Source organism: Pleurodeles waltl, chromosome 1_1 (genome assembly GCF_031143425.1).
Source record: "Pleurodeles waltl isolate 20211129_DDA chromosome 1_1, aPleWal1.hap1.20221129, whole genome shotgun sequence".
Classification (NCBI taxonomy): domain Eukaryota; kingdom Metazoa; phylum Chordata; class Amphibia; order Caudata; family Salamandridae; genus Pleurodeles; species Pleurodeles waltl.
Genome location: NC_090436.1, coordinates 801,262,990 through 801,286,251, shown reverse-complemented (window position 1 = coordinate 801,286,251; position 23,262 = coordinate 801,262,990). Strand labels below are relative to the sequence as shown.

The 23,262-nt window shown below is 42.1% G+C and overlaps 2 protein-coding genes across 4 annotated transcripts in view; one reads left to right on the top strand and one right to left on the bottom strand.

Moving 5' to 3' along the window:
• Positions 1 to 9,795, bottom strand: part of SPATA6L (spermatogenesis associated 6 like) — a 323,488-nt gene extending 313,693 nt beyond the window's left edge. For 2 of the 3 annotated variants that reach the window (XM_069228336.1, XM_069228326.1), the window contains exon 1: positions 9,576 to 9,719. In XM_069228336.1, coding sequence (XP_069084437.1) covers positions 9,576 to 9,614 — 39 coding nt within the window. In that variant the 5' untranslated portion in view covers positions 9,615 to 9,719. Of the gene's footprint in view, positions 1 to 9,575 lie in introns of all 3 variants that reach the window. The other variant, XM_069228344.1, reaches the window with a different exon arrangement.
• Positions 9,796 to 10,199: 404 nt separating this feature from the next.
• The window catches only part of CDC37L1 (cell division cycle 37 like 1, HSP90 cochaperone), a 174,913-nt gene continuing 161,850 nt past the window's right edge, over positions 10,200 to 23,262 (top strand). Inside the window, exon 1 of the mRNA XM_069228316.1 lies at positions 10,200 to 10,359. Within this exon, the coding sequence (XP_069084417.1) occupies positions 10,282 to 10,359 (78 nt within the window). The 5' untranslated portion in view covers positions 10,200 to 10,281. The remainder of the gene's footprint in view (positions 10,360 to 23,262) is intronic.

Here is a 23,262-nt window from a genome sequence, read left to right as displayed (position 1 = left end):
TATATGGTCCCAAACCGTCTATGGGTCATTTTATTCCTGTGGCTAGATTGTTCCTGGGCTCAACAAGTACTTCTACAGGTGATAGTGGTACTTTGCGAATGCTCTTGCTTTTGTCATTTTTTGCACAACTAATACAATCATTTACTTTTTGTTCAATGATAGAATCCATCCTAGGAAACCAGAATTTACTTCTTACTTTATTTTAGTAAGGCTCCTGCCTAAATGGCCCTCATGTGCTAGGTCAGCTATGTTTTTAATTAGTTCCTCTAGAGGTATGATTTTCTCATTACAATATAGGTTTCTTTCTTGAATGTTTAATTCATGTGTAACTTCCCAATTGTCTTTTAATTCTTCCTTAAGTTCACTACATTTTTTTGGACGCACAGTTAAGATTAAGGGCCTCATTAGGAGTGTGGCGGTTCGAGGACCACCACACTCGCATAGACGGTTGGACCACCGCACCCGGGTGGTCCGACAGCTCAATTACAACCCTGGCAGGCAGACCCACCAGGGGACCGCCGTCTCTGCTCAGAACATTGTGCCTGATGGGTTGACAGTGGCCTTGGTTGTAATTAGCCAGGGGGGCGCAGAACTCAGCGCCGCCTAGCTGATTACAACCTTGTTCTCCGCCAGCCCTTTCATGGTGGTTTCCCCACTATGAAAAGGCTGGCGGAGAACAAGTGCAGGGACCCCCCCTGCCAAGCACCGTCAGAATGCGCGCTGTCTCCTTTGCAGACAGTGTGCTTTCCGAGGGTGCCAGTCGGCCCACTCTGTGCTACTAGATAGCACTCGGCTTCCTTTAAGGGAGCCAAGTGCTATCTCATAGCACTGTTCCCACCGGTCTGACCAGTGGGAATGCTCTGTTTCAATGTTCCCGCCGGTCAAACCGGCAGAAACATTGTAATAGGGCGAGGGGGATGCCATGGTAGTGGCGTCCTCCCCATGAGTTTGGCAGTCCTGCGTTGGGACTGCCAAAGCTCGTAATAAGCCCCTAAATCAATTAATTGAGAAAGAGTAGAGTCTTTCTCCATACATTCTTCCCACTCTTCTTCAGACAAAGCAAGCAGGGTTACAGTACAAATGGGACTGTCCATGGATTTGTCTTGCACTTCCTGTTCTAAAGGTTTTCTAGGCAGTTTACCTGCAATTTTACTCTCTTCTCCCGGTACATATTTTAATTTTGAACAAATATTTTCAAGGCCAAGAATCCACTTGGCAATGCAAGGAGTACTGTGTTTAGCCCCTTTTATGGCAAACATATATGTAAGTGGCTTATGGTCAGGGTGTGTTGTAAAACTTATGCTCCATTAATAAAATGTTTAATGTTTAACAGCCCAGCTAGGCCATAGCCATAGCATGCTAGGACTTCTCTCTCGATTACCGAATAATTGGATTCTGATTTGATCAGGCACCGAGAGGCAAAAGCAATTATTTTTTTATCAATCCTTTCTCTTTTGTGATAATGTAGCACCTAAACCTTTGTTGCTAGCATCTGTTGTAAGTATAGTTCTCTTCTTGGGATCAAATGTGCCTAAAGCTGGTGAATTATTTTATCTCTTCTTTGATTTTGTCAACTATTTCTTTATCTTTCTTTTCCCCAAAAAAATCCTTGTTTTTCTTCACCAGAGCACGTCTTCACATTTAAGCAAAAAGCTTTTTATATATTTTGCTATATATTCAATGAGAAGCATGAAGGACTTTAAATCATCTTTGCATTTGGGATAGGGAGCATCTTTTACTGTCTGAATTCTGTTTTTTGGCCTAAAACCTTTGTTTGAAATAGTATGGCCCAAGTGATCTACTGAACTAAACCTGATTTAGCATTTATTTTTCTTTACAGTCAGACCAGCATCCATTAACCTTTTAAATACTTAATGTAGAGTACTGTCATGTTCCTCACTAGTAGAGCCATCCATCAAAATGTCATCCTGAAAACATAAGGCATGCTGTACCCCTATCTGAATCTGATTCATTATTTTCTGGAAAACTGCGGCTGCAGATGTGAGTCCAAAAGCCATTCTTAAAAACATATCAGCTCCCATAGCAGTTATAAATACTGAAGGTCAACTTGATGGTAAGCCATTGACATAATGAGAACACTAAAATATTTGGCTTCACCCATGGTACTTAGCATTTCGTTTATATAGTGTAAAGGATGTCTTTCAACCCAGATGTTTTTATTTAGGCTACGTAAATCTATACATAAACAAATTCCTTCTCCATTGGCCTTACATGCAATTACAATAGGAGCTAGCCACTCGGATGAATCTATGGGTTGAATAATACCCATCTCACATAATTTATTTAGTTCCTTTTCTAAAGGGTCTCTCATCATGTTAGGAACTGGAATAGATAATTCAGAAGAAAAAGTCACTTAAAGATTATATAGTATTTAAAAATGCAGAACCATGCGAACTGTTATCCTATGAAAACAACTTAATGTTAATGTATATATAATGAAATATAATGTAAATCTATTCTCCTCAGTTCAATATCAATGGTGCTAAAACAACATGTAATTATTCTGAGTCCTGAAGTATCATTAAAGTGTGTGTGTCACCATACTTTATTATACCTATAATTAACACACAAGATTGTGTGACTGCTGGTGTGTGTTTCACTAATAAATTTGTAAAGGTATGAGTTCTAGGACAAAAGAAACCGACTGTTTCCAATATTAAAGTCGTATTTTTAAAGATGTGTGTATCACTGAGTCAATTAATAATAGGAGGTGACACACTGCATATGAGAGATGTTGCTAAAAAGTATTTCTCTATAATTAATATAAAAGTTACCATACTTTGAAGTTGTCATCATTAATGAGCCTTTCTTATGTCCTTTAATAAACGCGGGCACAACCGTATGGGAATCGCTCAATATGGTGATGATGCAGGGATCCCTTCACGCTGCAGAAAGCAACCGAGATGTAGCTGGCCTGCAGGACTTCCCAAGAGCACCACACAGGAAGTTCCTCTAAATCCCCCAGTCGGTCAGCAGAGAACTTGGCTGCCAACTTGCAGCAGGCTGGTTCCCAGACGGGACACGGAAGAGAGCTAGACCGGCCCTGAGGCAGCTGGATCACGCAAAGGATGACAAAGCTCCTCCTATACACTGTGACAGCTCCTCCTTTCAAATTTCTGAATCTGCTCAGAACAGGAGAGATGAGCAAGGGCAGTGTGGTGGGCAGTGCTTTTCCAACTAGAAGTTGCGAGAGCGCCAGAAGCAACTCCATCCTGCTGAGTGTTTTCCTCACAACATAGTAGACGTGACAGGTCCTCTGTAAAAACATACTTTATCTTGTGTGAAGGTGTATGTTTTGGAGAGTAGACAAAGGGGGTATGATTGAAACTGCCCTCTACACCGATGGATCCTCATCACCCGTGTTATATTAGGAAGAAAACAAAAAGGCAGCATGAAGTGAGAAGCAATCTTTATTCAGTCACCTGCTCTCCACAAGTGTCAAACTCTTTACATCTATCAACATTCTATTCTAAGCTCTCATTGGGAGGAGGCCATTGACAATGTGGGGGGGGGAATAGGAATGTTCAAAAGGGAGAGGGAAAAGTGGTTAAAAAGGTTACACTTCTTCTATTACTAAACTATATAATTACAACACAGGGCTCTAGTGTTCAATAGGCAGCTCGCTGAGTTCCAATTCCCTCTCACGAGCAGTAGTGGTTATTCCTCATTCACTATAGGCATCATTTAGGTTAGGCTCAACTGGTAGTCTGAGTCTTGGGAGTCCCACTCCGACTCTGATAGAATTCAAAAGGGTTTCAGGGCCTTAAGCGCAAACTGGCTTACTCACTCCGGCAAGGACTGTGCGACAGAAGACTCAGTGAGGAGAGGCAGCGGCTGCTGTTGGTGAGTAGCACTTCCTGCTCTGCAGGGACAGCTGCTAGGCTTCCACAACGCTTCCTCCAGAGACGGTAAGTTCCTCTGATCCTTCCCACAGGTGGCGCATAGGTTGCTCCGGTTTCGATCTTCAGTCAGGGCTCAGGCCCACACGGTGGCCTCTCCTCTTGGTGATGGCTCAAACCAGGCATGACAGTAATTTTCATGGTGGCCCCCTCTGGTATTCGGGATCACCGACTTCACTCCACACACAGGCTACGGTTTAATTGGGACGGCAGGGATGCTGACCTTGGCTAACTTCACTGCGGCCCCCTCAGGCAAAAGGGGTCGCCGACTAGGAGTGCATGTTGTTGGATTTTTCGGATATGATTCTGTGAACAATAGAATAGCATGGCTTTCATCTGACCATACTCTTCGAACATTTGCATAAGATATATGTATATTCAGATTGTACTCCCTATGTGGGACAGTTTCTTGATTCATTTTAAATGTTAATGAGTGACAAAGTTTCGTCTATAGTCAGACAGGTAATAAGTTACCTATTTCTAATTGTAGTGCAGTTTTATGACTAATTTAGTTTTACCCCCATTTTTATCCCTATAGTCCTTCCATCTCTGGAGTGCAGCTGTTGAGTAATTTTGGCTCTCACAATTGGCCAGATACTGTCTTTCCCTTAGTGGGGATTTTCTAGCATAATTTGACATTCCACTGGCAGGGTTGCAGCCTAGTCTTTGTACGTCTATGTGAACAAGTAACCCGTGGCACGCACACTCTCCCCTGAACTATGTTTACTGCAAAGCTGGCTGTGCAGCTCAAAAGTAATTCGGAGGAAAACGCCCACCACTGCAGGATGCCCTCTAGGAATGATTCCCTCCCAGTGTTCTCTGTACCCGGTTGATTGCACCTCGAGCAGATTACTGTTTCGGTCACAATGGCTTGATTAATTAACCCTAGCTAGTGTGATCCTTATTCCAGGCATTGGCGCTGACTGTTTGTTTCCTCACCCAAGGTACCAGCACAATGGATTTTCTGCCTGGACCTTGCATTGCTGGCTCATGGGCATCTACAATCAGGTAGGCTTGTTAAAAAGTAACCCCCACAATCTGTTTACAGTAATCCATCAAGATTTGGTATACCTTGTAACCATTCTCCCCTACTATTTTATAAAAGGATATATTTGGTCTTTTTAAGAACCATACGTCATTTAACCATTGGGTTACTCGTCGCACATTTCAACACAATTCACTTGCTATACACTTATACAGAATTCCCTGAATTATTTTTCATTTGACTTTTTAGGGATTTATGCAGTGATTCTCTTGTATCTTGGATATCAGTGTTGCATCCAAGAGTGATTATGCTCAGTCTTATTCAACGCTGTCCTGATGATGAGCATTTGTTGACACACAGGTTTGAAACACCATCAACATCTTTCCAGCTGAGGTGAGACTTTCATTTATTGACCATTACGTGCAGGAATCTGTTTGTTCCAAGATTGAGACTTGTTTGGGTCTTTCTGCTGTTTCCTTGTTTTTATTGTGATCACCTCCATTTTTTGTGTTGTGTGCACAAACTATTGAACAATTTTCACACTACTCTGAGCACTGACTTCATTGATTTTATGAACATGTATCCTGCTTTTAATTATAAATACTTTTAATTCTTTTTTGCATAAAGTGACTTTCTTTCTCCTGACCTCTTGGCCTTACACAATACATTAATGTGTCATTGGCAAAATTATGAAGTATGATTACAAACAATACATAATTGGAATTTTTTGTATCTTAACATCTCACACCCCGGTCCTTTTGGGTCTACGGGTCGCTCCTGTGGTCTATGATAACATTATTCAAAGGAACATCACAACTTGCACAACCCAAGAATTGAGAAGTGGGCCCTCCAACTCCAGCTGTACTACTTTGAGTTTAAACACAGGCCAGAATCGGAGAACCCAGCTAATTATCTCTCGCCACACCCAGCAAAGAGCATCGCAAAGGATCAACATCTAACCATGTCCATGGAAGTCTTTGCACAGCTCATATTACAAAAAGCCTGACCTACAGCTTATTCCCTTGTGCATGGACCTGTGCATGCAACTGGTGAAGCTGCAACAAACAGATGGAAGAGATTTCTATCTGGGCACGCCACAAGAGAAGAAGGCGCATGCCCAACACTGGCTGAACTATAGAGAGTAAGGAGTGAAATGGGTTTTACAGGAAATATGACTCAAGACAGAGCAAAAGTTTTCATCTAAAAGAGCATTCAGAGGCCCACCATCATACTGTCCTATTAAGGACACCGGAAGTTTGCCAAAACAAAAGCCTGCTGTGGAAATGGTATGATTCCCTCAGATGGACGAGCTCACAGAATCAGCGATTACATCCTGTCTCCTCTGCCACGCCACAGACACACAAAATGTCCACCCCCGTCATCAAAGAATATGCCTGCACAGAGCCATGGGCGAGAATGAGCACAAACGTCTGCAGCTTACCAGATATACAACTCCTCATTCTCATGGACACCTGTTCAAAATATCCTGCAATAGACATAGTGGAGTCATCGACATTTGAGAAAATCAAGGCTGTTAGAGAAGATTTTCACGGCACAAGGATCTCCAGTCCACCACAAGACAGTAAATGGGCCACCTTTTAGCAGACAGTAATTTAAAGAGTATGTGCAAGAACTTCATATGCAACACAACAATGCCTTGATGGCTACAGGCCAAAGGAGAGTTAGAGTGCTTTATGGGCACGTTGAACAGGACACTGTGCCATACATGCCCACATTTTAAAAGAAGAAAGTGGGGGATTTGAAAAAAAATTGAGAGAATGTATTTTCCCCATTGACTTCTATTGAAGCAGAAGCACTTTCAGCAGTGCTTAATTTATAAACAAAAATGTGCTGGCACCCAAAGCCCTCCTCTTAAACATGCGGCTGCTGCAATTAAATGTGCCAACACAGAATACTGAGGCAGGGTAACCCTGAAGCCAGCTCGGGGCTCTTCAATCAATTTACAGCCACTCCCTGCCCCTTCAGCTCACTCTTGCAGCTTTCTGCTTTCTCCCTTTGTGATGCTTTTTCGTTTTTCTCTTCCTTTGTCTTTCCCATATGTATCTTTTGCTCACAGTAAATGCTTGAGGCAGAAAAATAAGTGCTGGCACTAAAAATAAATGCCAATGCCCCGCACCGGAAACAACAAGCACAAATTAAGCACTGAATTTCAGGCAGGATACAGGTAAAATAAAGCCATTTTTGGCTTAAAAAATCAAGACTCTCTCCTGTCTGATTCGGGTCTACTGGCATGTATGCAGCACATAGCAGTGGAAAGAGGCAACAACAGTGAGTGGGCATTTCACAGTTTTCTGCATGCCTGCAGGAACATCCTACACTGCACAACCAAATGCTAGCTAGTCAGCATATTGTTTAAGCGAGCCCCCAGAGACACCATTCCAACAACTCCTAGATGGCTCCTATCAGAGATCGACCATGTCCCTAGTCAGCAGAGACAGCGGTCCAACAGTAACAAGGCAACTAGAAAGTGTAAACTGTGGACTCCATTGAGGATCGCATGTTGATCAAGATCCAACATCCTGGTAGCAAGATTTTACTACCATGTGAACGGATCCTGTGGGTTGTTATTGAAAAAAAGGGGCCATGATCTCTGCTGAAAGAGGAGACTGTTTCTCAAAATGTGCCTTTATTTTTTTTTAAAACAGCAACTATGGAAAGGATGGCCAGCTCTCAGGATCAAATGGTGACGGTGGATGGCCACGTCACCCGCAAAGGGACTCTAAAGGGGACAGCCCCTTAGTGTTTCCTCACTGTCCAGGGGTAGTATTTTGTCAGTGGCCACCTGGCTTAAGAAGGTAGCCAAGGCCAGGGCGAGATTACGGCTCCACCTTGACCCCAGGTAGATGACAACACTTCATGCCTTGGGGGGTTGTCAGCGGGGGTATTTATGTAGGCTTACCACCTGGATATTGCTCTTTCGGTGCCCAGCAGCAGAGATATTTGCCACCCACCCACCAGGCAGGAACAGGAGAGCCAAGAAGATAAGGTAATTCCTGTAAAGCGTTGCAAGCGGAGTTACAGGGGGATCCTAACGCAAAATCCGATTAATAGCCTATCAGGTGGAGATGGGGTGCTAAATATGAGATCCTCAGGCCCTAGGGGACCAGGAGAAGAACGCAATGGCGACACCTTCTTCCCGTATGGGACAGCTGGTATCTTGACAGCTGGGGGTTGACCTTACCTCACTTCGTGGTGGCTCGGGTGCAGCAACAACTAAAAATATATTGGCCCGCAGCCCCAGTGCCAAATGTATAGCACCAGATGGATAATAATTCGGCAATGTGATGCTCGGTGGCTGGAGACTGTTTCAGGATGGGTGTCAGCGGTAAATTCTAAATGGCGCTGCACTTCTATGATCACCCATAAGTTAACTCTACCTGTGCACTGCATAACAGAATATGAATAAACGTGCAACAGTTTTTCCCACAAACAGCGTGTGGTGTATTTTTGTTGGTGATGCAACTGGAACTGGTCACAAAATTATGTGTGTGGACATTCCAGATGACGGAAGGGCTGGGTTGGAAAGGCTAAGGTGACAGCGTGCGGTAGAACAGCAAGGAACCTTCGGATGCAGAAAGAACGGAAAACGCTGTTGACACACGAGAGACCAGACACCACAAGACCTGGCAGGCCAGGAAGAGGACGGCAAGTCAGAACGATGCATGTTTCCTGTAGCCAAAGGACCAGATACGCACTCCTAGAGAACCCTCTCAGAGGATGAGACACTTTATACAATATTAAGAACGTTTAGATTTGTCTGTTGTTGATTGCCTGTTTATTTTTATTTTATAGTTGGTAAACTATGTAGTGTGGCAGGACAGGCAGAATAATAACAGGTGTACATAAGTGTCTATTTTGTTGGAGGATATGTAGTGTTACAAATTCTGTACTTCGAATCCAACATTTATGGTTAGGGACACTGGAATAATCGGCAGGGAGCACTAAATTATCGGGCAGGGTTGACTACTTTATGCGGCAGGAAAAGGCAAATTATGCTGCATAATGCAGAACTATTTTGATAGTATGACTTCATTATTTTATCATTTGTACAAATGGTAATACTAGCTGGGCAAATATTTCAAGCCATTAGTACTAGTTCAACAACCAAATAAATAAGCAACCAGTTAACCTTTGCAAAGTGTCTTCCAACATGTGCGAACACATATCGCTACGTTTTTCAGTAACTTTTGATCTGTTTGAGCTAGAAACTTGTTTTGATGAAAATCTTCAGATTACGAAAATGATGATGGATTATGTGGCAAATCCTTAATTATGCGAAAAAAGCCGGGGCTGCAGAACCACATCATTTTAGTGGCCCTGCTTAGGGTTCGCGTGTCCAATGGGAAGCCTGAACAAAAAGCCTGGTGCTACAAGCCGATACCAGCAAGAAAACAATAGCCGAAAAAGTATTGTGACATGCACCTGCTCTTACCCTGGACAAGACGAGCTACGTTCTTGAGAGTCTCATTCTTCACCCTTCAAATGATGATCAGCTAAGAACCAGTGCTTTAAATGGAAAAATGAAAGTGCAGGTACTCTGAGGCAGAGTACCTGCTTGTTTCTGAGAAGTGCTATGTTAGTTCATTGTTTGTTTACCACATTGTGTTTCAAAGTATCTGTGAATAGAGTATGTAGATGCCTTGGCTTACCGCCTGTATGTGAAGTTCCACCTGCACTTTGAGCGGCATAACTGTTGCTTTGATGTACGATGCACCTAGTGCCGGTGTTCGCGGTGTGTCCGGTGCTGGATAGGGACTCCTCCTCCTCCCCTGGGCTTTGGGATACAGGGAGCAGGCGGCGTGGGGAAGCGTCGTGTTGCCATGGCAGCCACTAACAGTGACGTACAAGTCACATGATCCAGCTGATTTCTGTGGAACACGAGCGTTCCACTTTCATGGGCCAGCACAATAGCTGCGTTCAGATGTTCTGAACTCTTTAGTCATTCCCCGCTGACGCTCAGACATAATCGGCTATGGCACCTTTTTGCTTCAACGACTTTCCTACACCTACGGCCGCGCGAAAACCACGTGGACGTTTTAAGTGCGACTAATGTCTAAAACATACGAGTTCAGCTGTAAACTACCGTCATATGTTCTGAGAGAAGGGGCCAAGCTCAACTGGGCTCGTAATACTAGATGTATAAAGTCAAGCATGACGTCGTAGATCCTGGAGTTAGAAAATAGTAACAACGTTGCCTGACTTTAAGATGTCCTCCTTAGTGGCGTAACGTCACACAATGCAGGAAGTGGCGTTGATGAGCGTGACAACTGAAACACTCTCTCTGCAGGGGGAGGGAGGCTCTGGAAGAACGAGGTGGGGATTGGCTTTGTTTCTTCAGTTGTGTACTTGCGAGTCATGGACGGACCCTGGGGCTCGCGCGTAGGCTGTGACGTAGCGGTAAATGAAAGCGACCGGGAATTGGTTTCTCAGCAGGTACAGCCCCTGAACTATCCGTATTGTTGTTGAACTAGACACATACATGTGCGTGTGTTGCGTTGCTTGCGAAGCGGCGCAGCTTACAAATGCCACGCATTGCCTTTAGGCCACAAACTGCCCTGTGTGCCACCCCTTTTAAAGTGTGCTAATGTAGCACATTAGAGGATTGTGTTGTTGATATTCATGCACGCACCCTCTTTCATAGAACAATACACTGGTACTAGGTTTGCCACCCTTTTCAGAGAAAACATACTGACCCTTTTTCATATTTGCAGATTTTAAAAGGGTCAAGAGCTGGTGCTCAGATACGATTTGTGTAAATAGGCGGGTACTTAAGTGTGATTTGTGTACATTTTTCTATATTCTTTTTAGATCTGGCTTGATGATGCAGCTGTTGTCTGGTATAATGCGATCAGTTAAAAATAAAAAATAAAATTCAAGAGTGCTACAGAAAGGGGCTTTGACTTTGCTCACAAAAGTACTTTTTGAGTGGGCTGAGGTTGTGTGCTTCCGCAGAAGAAATAGCTTCCCCTCTATGCAACTCTGACTATTTTCTTGGTTTATCCAGCTGCCAGCAGCAGTACGGCTGCCTAATCTTGAACTTTTGGGGACATGCACTTGGCATATTAAATGCTATAAAAGCGTCTTAAATATGTTGATAATTCACAGTGTTTGTTTTTTCTCTGGCAGCATCACAGATGGGGAGGAGGGCATGCATGAGAAATGCATTGCAATGTCTGCACCCTCCGCTTCCATAATTAATTAGCATTAGACTTAGTTTTGTGTTTGAGAGCAGTGTGGGCTGCCAGGGCTACACTAATCTATGTTGATTGATATATATATATTTTTTTTTTCTTAGTGCTGGTCCCTGACCTTATTTTATCAACAAAAAAAAGCTTTCGGCATACTACTGTGTGAGAAGCTTAGGCTCTGCTCACATATTGGTGTAGGAATGGCCATGACGAAAAAAGAGAAACACTCCAGCAAAACAAACTCTTCAAACACAATGTAAAATCTGGAGCGAACAAGTTTTATTTCAGGTCCACAGCAGGCACAGGTGTCCGTACAGGATGAAAGCCAGAGCGCAAGTGCCTCCTGTGAGATCTAGAACCTCCAGCAGGGTTCTACCCAGAGTTAACGATTAAAGAACAGTTAAAGGAATGAAAGTAAACATCATGCTTACATACAATAAAACATGTAAAATTAAATACTACAATAACATATAAAAATTATAAAGACATGTACATACCACATCATCTCCCTCCTTCATAACAAAGAAAGATATTTAACCCATGACAAAATCATCAAACTTGAATGGAAGTGGTAACGTGTCCTTTTATGTCAGTTTATTACACGTTTGGACTCATTTTAGGCCAATTAATTTTGTGACCCAGTGGAGAGACACCATAGGACGAGATAACTGATCAATATGTCAAGCAATATATCAATAATGTCATCAATATTTACCACCACAATGTACTTCACTTTGGATAAAGACATTAATCAAATTGTCGACGCAACCATGACCTTTCAGCCATGAATAACCACTCCTTTGATAGAATTTTATGAATTTTATTCCCTATTGATTACAATCTACGAGCAGAAGTGTTAATCTCAATGCTAAGAAGCATAAGAGCATAGTCACGATATGGCAACTTTGATAAGATTTCATTAATGCAAGAATCACAAACATAAGAACATAGCACGGCGTGAACATAGATTAAATTACAGCAAATGTCATATATGTGTCAGTTCAGCATAGCGCAACGTCAGTCATCTGTCTATTTGCGTCAGTCAGAGTGATCTCCTATCCTAACCACTAATTAGCATCAGCATGTTGGGCTTCATGCAAAACAATTTAGAACACCAATTTAGAAAACTTCTAGCTATGGTCTCTATCAAAATGAGCAGTTGGTACCTAGAAAGGAAAAGCAAATAGACAAATTACAAATTGCATTGTCATAATCACCCTCAAAGGATTAGGTCAGCACACAGGATCAGTCTTCGTCTTCAGGACATCAGTCGAAACGCCATCAGTCTAAACTTTGTCTAAAGGACAGGGGATACTTCCCTCATAAGGAGGAGAAGCGTAGAGGGTCAGTCTATGGGTGAGGATGGTTTAATAGATCTCAAAGTCACCAAACAGAGTGACAGAGTTTCTGGATAAAATCAATAGCATTCCCTACCTAGTTCTCTCGACCCTTCTGTGACATGGGTTTTTATCCCTTTTTCGTAATACCTTCCCCCAAAATTCTATTGGACATTTACTATACCCCACTATCTTTAACCTATCAAATTATACATTAGGTAATTCTAATTGTCACCCCACGATAATTTATAACACTTTGATTGGTCTTCATAATTGATGTCTTCGGAGGTGGCACATCCGGGGGTTACTTCACCGTTTGGCACGTCTTCTCGGGTCATGAGTTCCTTTGTCCATGGTTTAAACGTCCTTGTACATTACATTAATCTACTTTTGTTTCAACTTTGTATATAAACTCATACTACAGCAGCAAGCATGCGGATGAGAACAGAATTCATACTGATACATTGGAATGAAGAAAAGGAACATTTGCAGGGTCATGGCCCTTTTGAGAGTCAGCACACTGGAAAACAGAAAAATGCTTTTAATATGAGAGCCAGGCAGCTATAAGGTTTTCAATATAAATGCAATATCGTAAACGTTAATATAAACTTGATTAATCAGAACATGAACCATTTTACTCATCATTATTGGTTTGCATATACATTAGCGGCCCCACACATTATAATCATATTTCAAATGCACGTTTAAGCAAAATCACTATTATTGTCGTTCTCTATGCAGCGTCATTAAGCATTGATATAAGCATTTCACTTTAATATATGTATTATTTAAACTACCCTCTCTCAGAAGCTTGACCAGTCTGTGACTGCATGTGTGTACAGACTTTGGAGCCAGTGAAGAAGTAACATCAGCTCCATTGACATAACGAGTGTTCTCCACCAGACTTGAATTAACACAATCTTCTCGATTTGTTCCTCCGTTCTCTGTCTGTTTTGTCGATAAATCCTCAAGGAACATGCTACTAGAACTGGTACTGTCTTCTCTTCCTAAGTACTTATGTCTGAAGATCTCTACCTGCAAAGTGGATATAGGAATGACACTGTTTCTGTTACACCACCCTTTACCCTCTAAAAGAACAGAAGTCTTCGTTACTTTAATCAGTTTAGCAGGTAGAGAAAACTTTGATTCTCCTTTAGACACCTTATGTGTTTTTTTAATCAAAACCCAATCATGTACATTAAATACAACATCGTTCACACCCTTAATGGTATCAAAATCATCTTTCTGCAACACCTGTTTCTCATAAACTCTGTGCCTCAACCCATTCACATCCACACCCTTACTACACAATGAAGCCATCCAGGCTGGTAGTAATTTGGATCTGGACTCTCTACCTCTGAGAAGAATAAAAGGAGAAACTCCTGTGGTAGAATGTGGAGTATTCAAATATACCCATACTTTCTCTTTCAGGAAATCAATCACATTACAATTAGTCGCTAAAGCTGTTTGTACACTATCTTTCAGAATACGGTTGGCCCTTTCGACCAAACCATTTGAGGCTGGACTATATTAAGCCACACGTGAATGCCTCATATTACATTTATTCATAAAGGTTTCCATTTTAGTAGAAGTAAAGTGTACACCATTATCAGTGACAGTAACTGATGGTGGACCTTCTAAAAGGAAGAGATGAGATAAGAAAAGATCACAGACTCTGTATCAGCATACTCAACAAAAGTATAATAGATCCATTTAGAAAAATAGTCTATAGCAACAATCAAGTACTTCATATCCCTAGGTAGCAAGTGGGAGGGTCCTGAAAAATCAAGAGCAACACTTTCCCAAGCTTTATTTGGAAAAGGAACTGTACACAGAGGTTTTGTGTGACACTTTCATTGTTTATCAGACACAACACAAGAAGAACACTTATCAACAAAATCTGACACATGTGTATCCAGACTTCTCCACCAATATTTCTCTTTTAGTCTCCTGCAAGTGGCTGAGACACCAAGATGACCTTCATGTGCACCCCTGATCAAAATGGGTCTCAGATCACTAGGAGGGATACAAACAGAACCCCTCAAACAAACACCATTTTCACAAGACAATTCAGGAGCCAACTGGCAAAAAGTGTTAAGTTCTCCTTTGTATTTCTTTTTATTGGGCCAACCATGCTTGATATGGTACAACACTTCCAACAATAACACATCCCTAGACATTGCTAAATTCCAATCCTGTTCAGAAAATAACCCTTCCGATGCAGAAACCACGTCTAGAATTTCTACACGCACTCAGTATCCTCATCCTCAGCGGTACACTGAGAGAATGGCAGTGGCGGACGTAAAAGACAGTCTGCCCGAACATTTTTTCCACCAGACACATACCTGACATCCAAGTTATACTCTTGTAACCTTGAAAGCAACCTTACTAGCCTGGCAGATATTTTTCCCAGACCATTACCACTCATGAGAAACACGGGAGGCTTGTGATCAGTATAAAGAACACTGCAAGTACCCCAGATATACTTCTTAAATTTTTGCACTGCCTAAACACAGGCTAAATCCTCTCTCTCAATGGTGCTATAGTTGCTTTCAGCTTCTGAGAGAGCCCTAGACGCAAAAGCAACAGTGTGTTCCTGCCCATCCACCCATTGCCCAAAAACTGGCATCCACTGTTATAAAAGACTTCGCTGAAGGTATAAAAGATTTTAAAGCTGGAGCAGACAAAACAACTTGTTTGATGGCAGCAAACGCATCAACTGCTTGCTCATCCCAAAAAAATTTGTTACCTTTCTTTAACAAAGACCTGAGAGGTTGTACCATCAAAGCATAACCACTAACAAATCTTGAGTAATATTCGCAAAGTCTGAGAAATGAGCGTAGCTCATCCTTGTTAGTAGGAGAAGGAGCATTTTTAATTGCTTCCAAATTCCCCTGTTTAGGTTTAATACCTTCCACAGATATAGTGTGACCCAAATATTCTACACTCTTAACCATAAATTTGCACTTCCCACTCTTAATAGTCATACCACAGTTTTTGAGAATGGAGAATACTTTGTCAAGCAAAACTCTATGCTCTTCTATACTTTCAGTATGTATCAAGATGTCATCCTGAAAAGCACATACGTTGCTTAAGTGTCCAAATAGAGAATGCATAATTTTTTGAAAGACACTTGCCGCAGACGCTAAACCAAAAGTCAGCCTTAGATATTTAAAAGCACCAAATGGAGTAACAAATGTAGTAAGTTCTTGAGAGCTCTCACTGACCGAAATCTGGTGGTATGCGGAATGCAAATCTATTGTGGAGAAAATGTTCAAATTATCCAGACTAGAAATTAGTTCTTGGATGTGTGGAAGAGGGTGACAATCCACAAGTATATTCTTGTTTAATGATCTGAGATCCACACATAACCTCAAATCACAATTTTTTTTCTTGGTCAAGACAACAGGTGAAACCCATTCCGACGAGTCCGTGGGAGCTATAATACCACCATCAACCAGTTTGTCAAGAAGAGATTTCAGTTGTTCCCTCACAGAAACAGGAACTGGTCTGACTTTATTCAAAACAGGGACAACCCCATCCTTGACTCTGATACAATGCTTGAAACCCTTCACCGTGCCAACTTTATCTGCAAATACACTGGGAAACTTTGTTATAAAGGACTCTGCCACAATATCAGTAGTGATGGTAGATAACCTAAATTCTTCAGATTCACTTTTAGGTATATCTCCTAAAGTTATTGGAGTATCGCACCCAGGACGAAGCATAGTGCCCAATCTGGCTAGATCTCTCCATCCAACAATGTCTCTTCCATTCAATGCCACATAAATTTCAGTCACAATGCCCCTCCCCAAGATAGACAGAGTGGTGGAAAAGTATACTAACAAAATCAATATCATGATCCCCAAAAGCTTTGGGATTGATGTCAGCACACTGTAATACCTTTGTTACCGGCCAGAGTTTACTATATGCCGCATCTGCTACTATGGTGACAGGTGCACCCGAATCAGCCATAACAGAAACTTCTTTTGCGTCAATGATTGCCTGACAAATTGGTCCTCTGATGTTCCTGACCACATTGATCCCACCATCAATAGGAATGCCTACAGTCAATACGACATTGGATCATTTCCCTGTGCACTCTTGGACCAAATTATCATCCTGAGTGTAAACATTGTTAACTTTGGTTTTTACCCCACCATGAACAGGTTTATAGTTGCGGTTGAAGTGTCTGCAAACTGCTTGAAAATGGCCAACTTTTTGACACTTTAAACTTTTCTTGCCCAATGCTGGACAAGAATGATTATTGCTAACGTGATTACGCGAACCACACCGAAAACAGGACAAATAATTTTTGCTTTGTTTCACAGACTTTTCCTTAATGTAACAGACTTCCGAATCTTCAAGCACTTGATTAACAGCTGTTTGCTCACTTTTCCCACACACCACTCTTGATGTAACAATGGACCTCTCTACAGCCTTAGCTATGTCAACAGTTTAATCCAAAGAAGGATTGCGACACACTAATAAGCGTTCTTGAATTTTTTTAGAATGACAATGAAACACAAACTGATCCCTAATGTGCAAATCCACATTGCTGCCAAAATCACACTTTGCAGCAAGTACACGTAGATTAGCCGCATATTCATCCACAGCCTGTTTACACATTGCAAAGTTAAACCTCTCCAGCAACACATTAGACTCATCAGAATACTGCTTTCCAATCCTTTCTTTCCCTTCAATGTACACATTCCATACAATATTATCATCACTGGTGTTATCACCAGCTGGTGGCGAATAGCAGTCAGGTTACCAAATACCCGCTGTCCTGCCACACCAAGATGGTTGAACAGAAGAGCCAACATCCTTGCTGGTGAATAATCACTCGCATCAATTGCAATTAAATAGTTAAAAAAAATTCTTAACCACTCGCTCCATTTAATTTCTGGCTTTCCTCCCCTTGGTAAAAATAGTGGTGGTTGAACAATATGATTTGATGCCATGTTGCACAAGTTTTCATAGAAATTCAAGCCCTAAAACAAAAATATACGTCACACAAGCAAGAATGAGTTCTACTTGGTGTACAAGAGTGTTTTTAATTTTTTCCTCAAACAGGTGTCCCGGCAACTACAGGCTAACAGTACGGGTTGCCAAAGTAGGAGTAATAAAATAGTCACCACTTGCCACGCATTGGGCTTTTACCACGCTCAAAGCAGATCCTCTCGGCAGCCACATTGCTTGTACGGTCTCCCAGTGCCAACCACAAAGCGCGCGTACAGTCTCCTAGCAACCACCCCCCACGTGGTGCGTGTTTCCAATGTGCAACATAGGTGTCCTGGAAACTACAAAACATGTACAGGCTTATGCACATGAGATGACAAGCAAAGGTATCCTGGCAACCACAAAACACGTGCAGGAAATGACGAGCGTAGGTGTCCTGGCAACCACAAACGCGTGCAGGCTTCCTATAGACGTCACAGGAAAAGCACGTGAAAGGTCGTAAGCGTCCAGTGCAACCGACGTCACCGTGAGCACCATTAGGCGTGTGCTTGCGATCCTACCTCCACCCAGCGATCCGGCTCGAACCTCCTCAGAACAGTAAAACACTTGGAAATAACGCTGTCCAAGGTTCTTGTATATCCGAAACGAAAATGGAACACCAAACAAATCAGCAAACGGTACCGGTCGGTGAACCGGTCACTTCTTCCTCGGCGCTACCCCACTCCTGGTACCATGTAATGTATGAATGGCCTTGACAAAGAAAGAGAAACACTCCAGCAAAACAAACTCTTGAAACACGATGTAAAATCTGGAATGAACAAGGGCTGTATTTATTTCGGGTCCACTGAAGGCACAGGCGTCCATACAGGATGAAAGCCAGAGCGCAAGTGCCATCCGTGAGATCTAGAACCTACAGCAGGGTTCTACCCAGAGTTAACGATTAAAGAACAGTTAAAGGAATGAAAGTAAACATCATGCTTACATACAATAAAACATGTAAAATGAAATACTACAATAACATATAAAAATTATAAAGACATGTACATACCACAGTTGGTTCCCTTGAGTTCAGGATTTGATTAGACTAAATTTGTGTGGTCCCACTAAAAACGCTGCTTGTACTGCACTTTTTGGCTTGCGGCAAAGCTTTTACTTGATACAGCAGGACTGCCTTGGTTATTGTGTTAAATTGATTAAAGTGTTAAACCAGGATTCACGGCTACAGTCCTGATCTGTTCATAATGAAATGTTATCCGAAAGGCACTAGGCCTGATGTATTTGTGAAAAGCATATGCTAAAATCAATAGGTATTTAAGTTTGGATTATATTACTCTACATTAAAGCCTACGTACAGCTAGTTATTTTCATACATGGGATGCATAACAGACGAGCATTTTGGTGACCCACCAGAACAAACCATGGTATTAGACGATTTGCACTATAATAATCATTGTTAGGGTCTATTAGCAGGGAATTTACAAATGTATTTTATACATATTTATAATATTATCACAGACTACGTGATGGTTGCCTTGTGGAAAGGTTTGTGACCAACACAATAGGTCTGATTTGGTTATGGTGCCAAGCCAATGATAAAAACTATAAATCTGTTTTTATATAATGAAAAGATTCAGTAAAGGCAGTGGGCCTGACAGTGATTGTGAAAAGCATTAGTTAAAATCAACATGCATTTAAAGGTAGATTATTATTACCGTGTATTAGAGCATACAGATAGGTATTTTATTACATGGAATCTCCACATTACCACAGGAGGCAAGAGTTTTGATGCTGCTTACCCCTCTGACAAACCATGGGTATGGAAGATTTGCGCAGTTAGAATCCCTATTAGGCCCTTTAGGAAAGATAGTATTTTGCTGTATCAACTAAAAATGTATATACTATGTAATTTTATAACTGTATGCCTCATGGTTGGTTTGTAGGATAGCTTAAGTAAAGTACAGGAGACCTTTGTTCATTTTGGTGATAAGCCAGTGATAACAGCTACATGCTTAATTGGTTCACTAGGAAATATATTACAGATGACAGAGACGTGATCTGTTTTTTTATGAAAAGTTTTTTGATAAATGCAGTAGACCTGACTTTGATTATGAAACGTGTTTGCTAAAGTCAATAGGACGTTAACCCTTTCGCTGCCATGCCTTTTCTCCCTCCTGTGCCAAGCTTTTTTTTTGGCTATTTGGGGTAGTTCACACTGAGGCCATTATAACTTTTTGTCCACATAAGCTATCCATGCAAAATTTGCGTCCTTTTTTTCCCAATATTCTGAGGATTCTAAAGGTACCCAGAGTTTGTGTGTTCCCCTGGAGGATGTCAAGAAATCAGCTAAAATGTGTTTTTTTGGGGGGGGTGGGAGATGGGAAAAAAGTGCTGCAGAAAAAAGCATGTGCATTTTTGCCTGCAAATGGCATCAACAAAGAGATTGCGGAGCTAAAATCACCATCTTCCCATCTTTCGGGAACAGGCAGACTTGAATCGAAAAACCAAAATTTTCAACACAGTTTTGGAATTTTACTGGGAAATACCCCATTTTTACTATTTTTTAGGCTTTCAGCCCCCTTCCAGTTAGTGGCAGGAATGGGTTTGAAGCCAATGGTGGATCCCGTGCAGCAAAACATTTCTGAAAAGTACACAACATTCTGAAATCAGCAAGGGGTCATTTGGGTAGATCCTTCATGGTTTTCCTATAAAAAGTAACAGTTAAAATAAAAAAAAATTAAATTGAGTGAAAAAACCCAGCGTTTCTGTCTACGTTTTCTTCTGTAACTTTTTCCAGCTGTGGTAGATTTTTAAAAGCAATATATTGTTACATCTGCTGGACCCTTCTGGTTACGGGGATTTATAGGGCTTGTAGGTTCATCAAGGACCCAAGGTACTCAGAGCCTATAAATTAGATGCACGTTGAAATGCTTTTCCATTGTATACCGGCTATACATCAATTCATTTTGCAAAATATATAAAGAGTGAAAAATAGGTATCAAGAAAACCTGTGTATTGCTGAAATGGGCACAAGATAATGGAGTTTAGAAGCAGTGTTTATTTGCACAACTCGGGATTCGGAGTTAGCATGTGAATTACAGGACATTTCTCAAAATTACTTCTTTCTTACACATTGTCTTACATTTGGAAGGCAAAAATGTAGAGAAAGACAATTGGCAATAACACTTGTTCTTCTATTCTGTGTTTCCCAAAGTCTCCTGATAAAAATGATACCTCACTTGTGTGGGTAGGCCTAGTATTCGTGAAAACTGACATGTTTTTCGCAAAGTGCCTAGATGTGGATTATGGGCTGTAGCTCAGCGGGCACTTAGAGAAACCTATCTACCCTGTACATTTTTGAAAACTAGACACCTATGGAAATCCAGAATAGTGTGACTTGTGGGGCTCTGACTGAGTTCTGTCACCCAGAATCCATTGCAAACCTCAAAATATGGCCAAGAAAACACTTTTTCCTCACATTTCGGTGCTACAAAGTTCTGAAATCTGAGGTGAGCCACAAACTTCCTCCCATCCAGGATTCCCACAAGTCTTCTGATAAAAATGATACCTCACTTGTGTGGGTCGGCCTAGTGCCCGCATCAAGAAATGCCCTAAAAACCCAACGTGGACACATCACATTTTTCAAGTCAAAACGGATGTGTTTTTGCGAAGTGTGTAGCTGTGGATTTTGGCTGCTAGCTCAGCCGTTACCTAGGGAAACCTAGCAAACCTATACATTTTTGGAAACTAGGCACCTATGGGAATCCAGCATGGGGTGACTTGTGGGGTCTCATTGGGTTTTGTCACCCAGAGCCCTTTGCAAACCTCAAAATTTGGCTAAACACCTTTCCCCTCACTTTTCAGTGCTGCAGAGTTCTGGAACCTGAGGGGAGCCACAAACTTCCTTCCACCTAACATTCCCCCAATCTCCCAATAAAAATGGTACCTCATTTGTTTGGGTAGGCCTAGTTTGACAAGGAAGGGCCCAAAACACAATATGGACACATCAAAATGATCTGTTACAAAACTACCTGTTTTTGCAAGGGGGGCACCTGCGTTTTTAGTCCAGGGCTCGGCAGCCATCTAGAGAAACCTACCAGTTCCAGACATTTTTTATAACTAGACACCCGAAGGAGTCCTGGGAGGTGTGACTTGTATAGATCCCCCAACGTTTTCTTACTCAGAATCCCCTGCAAACCTCAAATTTAGCTAAACCAAAAAAAAATCACATTTTCCTCACATTTCTGTGTGGGATCACCGCACTGACACTACCACCCAGCATTCCCCACGGTCTCCCGATAAAAATGATACCCCGTTTGTTTAGGTGGCCAAGTGCCTGTGACAGGGAAGGGCCAAAAACGTGTAGAAATTGAGGGGAAACCAAAGCGGGTCCAAAAGGGCAGTTATTTTTCAAACGTTCTTAGGTTGATAAGTGGGACAGAATTTTTATCAGTATAGATGCTACATGCTGGGTGGTAGGAATTTTGTGGATTCCAGAATGTTCCATCACAAAAAGGTATGGAAAATGTGTGATTTCAAGCAAAGTTCGAGGTTTGCAGGACATTGTGGGTAAGAAGTTGATGTGGGTGCATGTGAAGCACACCACCCTGCACTCACCCAGATGTTTAGTTTTCAGATGTGTTTAGGTCTTGTAGGCTTTTTTAGGTGGTAGAGTACCAAAGTTCAAAAAGTGCAGCCTATCACCATTCCAAGTTGGACGATATTGGGAGTTCTCCAAGCTCTCTTGGCCCATATGTAAAATCAGAACCCAAAAGAGTCAATTGTCCTCTTGCTTGCTATTGGGATGAGATGCTTTAATTTGCGGGGGCTGAAAAACTGTTAGCCCCTTCAGTTGGAGTGGATGGCATAGTGGTTGGCAGCCCCCACCCCTCTATTTTGTTTTTAATTCCCTAGCATCTAGTGGGCTTTCTACCCCTCTCCCCCTCCCAGGGTGGCTGATTGGGATACTTACCCCATCTGTCCCCAGGTGGGCGAACAACTTTGCCCCCATATATTTGGGGTGGGGGTAAAACAAAATCCGTGATGTCTAGTGGGCTTTCTGCCCCCTTGGGGGGCAGGTGGGCCTTACAAAAATAGGCCAATTGCCCCCAAGGGAGGCAGAAATGGCCAAAATGAATGCCCAGCCCAAACAAAACACGCATAACAATCCCTGGTGCCTAAGTGGTTGTGCCCGTCCTTGGGGGCAGATGGGCCTAGTAAAAATAGGCCAATTTGCCCCCAAGGGGAGGCAGAAATAACCACCAGTAACGTGCCCCCATGGGGAGCGACCTTTGCCAAGGGGCTACCCCCCTAACAAAACACACACACACAACAGTCCTTGGTGCCTAGTGGTTTCTGCCTTCTTGGGAGGGGGTGTGGGGGGGGGGCAAATGGGCCTAATAAAAATAGGCAGATCTGCCCCAATGAGTTTTGCCCCCATAGGGAGCGATCCTTGCCTTGTATATAAAATAGGAATTGAAAAATACCTTGTGTCTTGCGGTTTCTGCAGATAGGCCTAATAAAAATAGGCCAATCTGCCCCTAAGGGCGGCAGAAATGGCCTAAAGTATAATCCCCCCATGGAGAGCGACCCTTGCATAAGGGGCCGCTCCCCTTATGTAAAATAAAAAGAAAAAAAAAAAATATATATATATATATATATATATATATATATATATATATATATATATATATATATAATCTCCCTGGTGTCTAATGGGTTTCTTCCCCCCATTGGGGGCAGATCGGCCTAAAAATATGGCCGATCTGCACCCCAAGAGGGGCAGAAACAACCTAAACATATTGCCCCCAAAGGAGAGCGATACTTGCCCAAGGGGCCACCCCTCCAATCAC